The sequence below is a fragment of the Phyllostomus hastatus genome, unplaced genomic scaffold (assembly GCF_019186645.2).
Source record: "Phyllostomus hastatus isolate PE091 unplaced genomic scaffold, TTU_PhHast_1.1 phas_scaffold_317, whole genome shotgun sequence".
Lineage (NCBI taxonomy): Eukaryota > Metazoa > Chordata > Mammalia > Chiroptera > Phyllostomidae > Phyllostomus > Phyllostomus hastatus.
This window is the reverse complement of record NW_025334023.1, coordinates 16,512,763-16,520,069: the sequence shown is the minus strand read 5'-3', so window position 1 is coordinate 16,520,069 and position 7,307 is coordinate 16,512,763. Positions and strand designations below refer to the sequence as shown.

Below are 7,307 nucleotides of genomic sequence, written 5' to 3'. Positions count from 1 at the left end.
ATGAGACTCTTGTTAGAGGGGAGGATGATTCTGCACTGAACCCAGAAAACAGAGTGCTTGTGCAAGGATAGATGTCGAGATGTAGTGAGATTAAAGTATAGAAAGTAGGTGTAGTGTAAGAGAGAATGGAGTTAACTACAACAGTAATAATGCTCAGGATTAAATGAGGTGGGCTAACATCATGGAGGGTTGCTGTGTAGTATGCACAATTGTATGGAACAACAATTATTAACAATAGTTTGTAGGTTTTTCAATGTCTTCTGTAACTTCTCCAAACTTCACATAAGCTGGGATTCCATTGGCTGTTCACTCTGTTCCTCAGAAGATCAAGCAGGTGTTCCAGCTGGGCTCAGGGAGAACTGGGCTCCACTCCCACCTACCTTGCCACCATCTTCCCTTCTGCATTTGAGATCATTATTTATTTTAAACAAAGAAAGATGCTGAGGACTCTCTTGTCTCATTTTTTCACTTGTGTCAGGGAAAAACCCAACCTGTCTAGACTTACCAGGTCTAGGTTTGTACAGGAGGTAAGTTAATGGGTAATTAGGTTCCTATTTAACAGGTAGACAGAGCTCAAGTAGGTATGCCTTTATCCAAAGGCCTTTCTTTCCTCATCTGGGGGGAAAAAAATGACTTTCTCTTTCTTTCTGATTTTAATTTTTCAGAAACATGGATTCAGACACCTCATCAGCCTTCCAGAATGATCTCACCTGCTCCCATCTGTAGGAACTACTTCCTGGACCCTGTCACCATAGACTGTGGGCACAGCTTTTGCCGTCTCTGCCTGTACCTCTGCTGGGAGGAAGCCCAGACTCCAAGGTGCTGCCCTGAGTGCAGAGGAGTATCAGAGAGGCCAGATTTCAAAACCAACATTGCACTGAGGAACCTGGCTTCCATTGCCAGAGAGGCCAGAACTCACTACATCAATAGCTCTGAGGAGCAGATCTGTGTGGCACACAAAGAAGCAAAGGGGCTGTTCTGCAAGGATGAGAAGAACATGCTCTGTGCACTCTGTTCTGAAACCCCAGAGCATGCGGCTCACAGCCACAGTCCAATACAGTGGTCTGCTGAGGAATACAGGGTAGGTGCAATGTGATGGCTATAAGCTCCAAAATGAGAGAGAAAGATGAGAATGATGATAAGGAAGTGGATGGCAATGGAGATAGTGGAGATGGTACCGTTTCAATGTAAATTCCAAATTCCAAATGTAACTGGGCAATGCTATTAACCAACTTGGGCAGTATAATCAAAGATGTGTTGAGCCTTTAGCAAAGTAGATTGCCTTCGAAATACTGTCTACGTATGTAGAACTGGTGCAATTGTGGGGCGGGTGGCCAGCACCAGGAACACTGGCTTCTAGTGCAAGTTTGACCTATTTATAGGTGAAAATCTGGGTGCCAGTTTCTTAAGAAATGAATGTTATCTTCAGGGTCCCCCCAAACTCTTTATTATATGTTTCTGTCACCTCTGATATTCTGAATATTTGAATCAAATTAAATTAATGTGGAGAAAACCAGACCTCTCCATTTTAACTCAAGGTGACTTTTCCCAACAACTGCCTCTAACCATAAATAAGGGAATGACATTTACAATATCATCTTTTTGTCACTAAAGCTCACAGTTATTTTGCAGGAGGAACTTATAAAGAGAATGAACTCTTTATGGAACATGACTCAAGAAATGAAAAGCAATCTGAAGCAGGAAGCTAGCAAAACCCAGTCATTACAGGTAAGAATGAACATGTTCTGTTTATTTTTATATTTTCATGCGGGTTGAAAAAAGCTAGCTTATATTTTTAGCCAAATTCAAGTTACCAGTTAAAGGGTAATGGTTTCTGCCTATGAAAAGGCAGTGGGTTTTAGTAATATGTCAGTAATCACATATGTACTGGCCAAAAAAATACATAATCAGCCAACAGAAGCTACTGCAAGGAACAGGAACATAGTTGACTCTTGAACAAGGCAGAGGGCTTGCAGTCAATTAGCCACATATAACTTCGAACTCTCCCAGAATTTCCTCATTCTTTCCTATCTGAAAGGCATTGTTTTCAGGACCCATAAATACCAAATTTCAAGAATGTTCAAGTCTTTTATATAAAATGATATAAATTAATGCATACAGTTGGCCATCTGCATTCATGGGTTTCCAATCTTAGATAAAAAATGTCCTCTTTGATATGCTATGGGCTGAACCCATGGATAGGAAACTCACAGATACAGACAGTAAGCTGTGTATTTATTGGAAAAAAATCAGAGTAATAGTGGGCCCTCACAGTTGAAATTTATGTTCAAGGGTCAACTGTGTATGCAGTAAGCAGGGCTTGATAGGTATTCCCAGTTCAATTTTGAAGGTTTGGCAAATCTTTCGAAAACTGAGTAAAAGACAACACCACACTAAGTTTGACTCCAAAGGACAGGGGAAAAAATAAAGCAGCACATAGAAAAACAAGTAGAGAATTTTACAAAATCAGTATAATACAGTATATACTTAAATATTGTTAGAGATGTAAAAAAAGCATGCAAAAGAACAAGAGAAAAAGAAGGTAAAAGAGGGGAAATAATTGATAGAGTAAGAACCTTGAAGAAGCATCAGAGGGAGAGAGCCTGACGCCCTTTGGAGGGCTTAATTTAACAGGAAAAAAGTCTGGGATCATAGGGTCAGGATAGACAGAAGGACTAGCAAATACTCAAGACGCTTGAAAGTATGAGGCAGAAAGTTTATCAAGTAGTTTTTTGATGAGTCTAAGGAAACATTTAAAGTTTGAAGTTTTCTGCTGAGAGTGGGGCTAGGTAATCCCTTTGTTCCACTATCTGTGCAGGACTACGTGGCCCTTAGGAGGGTGATGATCAAAGCTGAATATCAGAAGATGCATCTATTTCTCTGTGAGGAGGAGCAACTCCATCTGGACACAATGGAGAGAGAAGCAAAGGAGATCTTCCAACGACTCAAGGAAAGCGAACTCAGAATGACCCAACAGAAAGAAAGCCTGAAAGGAATGTTGAGAGAGCTGACTGACATGTGCCACAAGCCTAACGTGGAGCTGCTCCAGGTGAGAAGGGAGGTCGATCCTCAGAGACAGGAATCCTTTTCTGGGCAATGTCACCCTAATATTGAAATGCTGCCTGTATATGCAATACCACTACCCTCAGCTAAGCAATAATGTTCCTTGGCTCCCATGATCAAGTCAGTCCAGTCAGTCGAGTCCAGATTTACCCATATCATGATAATAATGATTTAAGTATAATGCAAAGTACTATCTACTCAGAGATTGTTCAAAATCAGTCAGTCTCTGACCGGGGAACATTAACTTTGCTGTGGTAATTCTCTAGTTATGTCCCCTAATTCACTGTCACTCCCTGTTATCCACACAAAAGAAACTTGCTAAAGACATGGAGGTCTTGCCCTTTGCCTAGGCAAGACTTATAGAGTGCGGTAATCAATGTTAACGTTCTCTCTATTTTTCATATGGTTTGCTGTTTTGCTTTCATTGTTATCATAAATGGTCAGATCTTTCCTTGGGAATAAGATGGGGCAATGAGTGGCATTGGAAACCTAGAACTGGGTGCATCCCTTCACTTCTCTGCCTGAACTCCTTCCTCCCTCAGTGCACCTTGAGGAAACTCAGCATGTTTTAGTATAAGTTCTGTTATTAAGATAGCCTCTGGCCCTGCCTGGTGTAGCTCAGTGGATTGAGCGTGGGCCTGAGAACAAAGGGTTGCTGGTTCAATTCCCAGTCAGAGCATATGTCTGGGTTGTGGGCCAGATCCCCAGTAGGGGGTGCTCGAGAGGCAACCACCTACTGATATTTCTCTCCCTCTCCCTTCTGATGTTTTTTCTTCCCTTCCTCTCTCTCTCTCACCCCCCTCAGAAAGAGACAGAAAGAGAGAGATGGCCTCTGATTATTCCTTAAAAAAGAATAGGGAAAAAATACTTTACTAAAACAAACCCTGAAAACTATTAAAACATACTAGAAAAGGCATAAAAGCCAGAACTCACATGTTTACCTTCTTTTTTGTTTGTTTTGCAGGATTTGGGAAATATATTGGAAAGGTGAGTTTACACTGATGATTTCTAAGAAATCATTGTCTTCTTGATGAAGTGGGTGTACAATACTTGAGCTATAAACCTTGTCCTCAATGGCTATTTTCCGTTTTGTTTAAAAAAAAATAAGAAAGCCCTGGGGCACTCTGGTCTCAGAAGTTTCTTCCTGATGTGTCTGCATTCCAACATACCTAAAAACCATTTGACCTTCTGGACTTTGTTCTAGTCACTCACCCCCATTCTCTCCAGACATCACAATAAACATTTCTGAAGGGACTTTTGTAAGGTACTACTGGAGATGGAAGGTGAAAAGGACAGGAAGAGGGAGCTCTCCTTGGAGTGGAATAGGAGAGGGGGGTGTTGCTTTTGTTCCCAGGAGTAGCAATGACTCAGCCTGTTCCATCAATGCATGTCCCCCCTTGCAAAGTGTCCCCACTTTGGGGGGGGGGGGTGACCTCCTGGTGCCCTCAGGAAGTGCAACCTTCAGGAGCAGGCCTGCCAGGTTAGAGTTTTTTCACTTGCTTGGCGAAAAAAAGAGCAAAGCTGTCTGGCTATGTAGATTTTTCCCTTTTGGACACTGAATGTTTCATTGAAAACTACCGTATTTTGCTGGGTATAATGCACTTCCATCTATAGTTTTGGCCCAAACTTTCAGGAAAAAAAACATTTTGTTTTCATTTTTTTTAATCAATTATTTATTGATTTATACTTTGAAACAAAACAGAGTATCATTTTCCAAGTTGTTATTTTGCATTCAGCTATAGTTACTGCTTCTTAGAGCTATACTTTTAATGCATAAGCGTAAATAAGAGAATTAAAAACATTCATATAGATATAGAATTAGTACTATCAATGTACAATGAGCATCTTTATTTTTCTTTCAATGATTTGGGCAAAAAAATGTGCATTATACAGGGCAAAATACGGTACTTGCAGACTCAAGTTCCACAGGCTTTTCCTGAATTTTGTGCTCTCTATAAGATACCCAGGAATCTTGCATTTCCTGAGGTGGAGTACAAGGAAGAAATGATTCTCAATTTCAGAAAAGGGGGTAATATCTGGAAAAAAAATGGGAAAGTTGAAATTTGATATAACTTAAACTGATAAAAAAAGTAACATTTCTTATATGCCCAAGGGGTAAAAAACAATGTATACCCAATTAACTCAATGGGAGGCTTCTGGTGAAATATCTTGGGTTAAAAGCTGTGATTTTTGTAACGATTGTGTGATTAGCCTTCAGTCCTAAATTCCCCTGCTGTCATTCTTTACAGAACTGAATTGGTGCAGATGCAAAAGCCCCAGCCCATGAATCCAGAGCTCCCTTTACGGCGCTTCACTGGAATCCAAGATATGCTGAACAACTTCAGAGGTAAGAGTCAGCCCTTTGGCATCAGGCCTCCATTTCTTCAGTGGTTCTTAAGACTGAGTCTTCTATTTTAATTTTGTATATTTTTTTCTGACATGAAGGTGGTACATGACTTTCCAAAATTGTTATCTACCTCCTGTATAGTCATATCACAATGACCAAGGCTGAACTTTGCAATTTATAGAATATTGAAAATATGAAGCAAGATGCCTTTTTAAATTACATTGATGTAGACTTTGATGAAGACTAGAAGACTAGAAGAGGAGCAATGAGATTAGTCATGTGGTTATGAAGAAATAGAATATTTAGTTCCCAGAGTAACAATCAATATTGTAGTTTATTCAGTCTCAAACATTCTTGAAAATTTAAATATGGCATTGATGGTTTTCAGCCTGTTGTATATTGCAAGTGCATTTATCATACATTGCACAAATTATTATTTATAAGATCAGAAAGTCCAAAAAATAACTGAAACTGTCATAAGCAGAATAATTTTAATGCTGTTAGATCCATTTCAAAACCACCGACAGGAGAAGGATCTGTGAACATTGCCCTACCATATCAGGCCCTTCCTAGACAGCAGGCCTTCAGGCTGACTGTGAGGTCTAAACAGATCATGTAAAGCCAGAACATTCCCTTCAGACACTTCTAGTTTATCTACAATGTGAATTTCTATGAAATATTTTGATTCTTGAATATATAACAGGTACAACTTATATTCCAATAATTACCCTCAAATAGCAAAGTGCTATCTATTTACTAAATAATATCAAGGACAATCAACACAAGAAGGGATTTCTAAAGTGATGAAAAAGTTTTAGGTGTGACCTGAAACAAACTGTCTAGGGATTGAGATTAAATCACTACTTTACACAGTTCATAACATATGCAGAGGGTTTTTATTTTGCTTTGTTTTTTTGTGTGTTTTTTTTCGGTATAAGTTAAAGGATTTCTGGGCTGTAGAGGTAGTGATAACTTTTGGTCCTGGTAGAGGAGCCAGTCTCAACTCCCTTTACTGTCTTTATTTTGTATTCCCTTAGAGGAGGGCAAATGAAGAGACTGTCCCTCAAGGTATGGAAATTCCACTCATTGACCTGGTTTTTGTTTTGTTTTGTTTTGTTTTGCTTCTTTTGCAGTGGATAATGTTCTGAGTGAGGAAACCATTAGTCGCCGTATCAGCCTTTCTAAGGATGTTAGTGTGAATTTTGGAGATGACCATGACAGCGCATCCAGAGAGCCCCAGAGAGTGCAGAGTTTTGCGGTATGGGGAACTCATACCTTTACCGCTGGTAGACATTACTGGGAGGTGGATAAGCTGCACTGCTCGATGTGGATTCTGGGAGTGTGTAAAGATTCCCTGATAAGTGATACAGATATTATTGTTGATTATGAAGACGCATCTCTTCTATGTTTTTTGAAAGTGAATGACCATTATTGTCTCTCCACTAACTGCCCACCCTCAATTCAGTATGTGAAAAGGCCTCTGGGTAAGATTGGAGTGTTTTTGGATTATGACAATGCAACTGTGAGCTTCTATGATGTTGAAAAAGGTTCCCTCATAAGTAGTGTAGTTTCTCCTCCCTTCTCTTCCCCTCTGAAGCCTTTCCTATGCTTTGATTGTCCATGAGAAGTTAAGTTTGGACAACTTATTTGGTAAAGTTCCATATCTAAGGAAACTATTTTTATGAAATGTCCTGTGAGGCAGCAGGTTGATACCTGACTGTCTTGGAGCAAATTGTAACGTCAGGAAACATAATTATTGTATGTTTATAAAGTGGCATAACCACATTGAATGTATAAATGTGCTTATTAAAATTTTAATAAAATGTTTACAATGGAGAGCTTCCTAGAATACAGTCGAGGGCTCAATGGCAGTTTTTAAACTAACAGCTGTATTATG

General features: G+C 39.6%; 1 protein-coding gene across 1 annotated transcript; it reads left to right on the top strand.

Annotated features, from left to right (window-relative positions):
* Nucleotides 1-669: 669 nt before the first annotated feature.
* On the top strand, nt 670-7,034 carry LOC123805369 (tripartite motif-containing protein 64C-like). Its single transcript, XM_045817850.1, is given in 7 exon segments — nt 670-717; nt 719-1,081; nt 1,633-1,728; nt 2,819-3,049; nt 4,028-4,050; nt 5,313-5,410; nt 6,544-7,034. Coding segments are annotated over 7 exon segments (1,350 nt in total).
* The last annotated feature ends 273 nt before the right edge of the window (nt 7,035-7,307 follow it).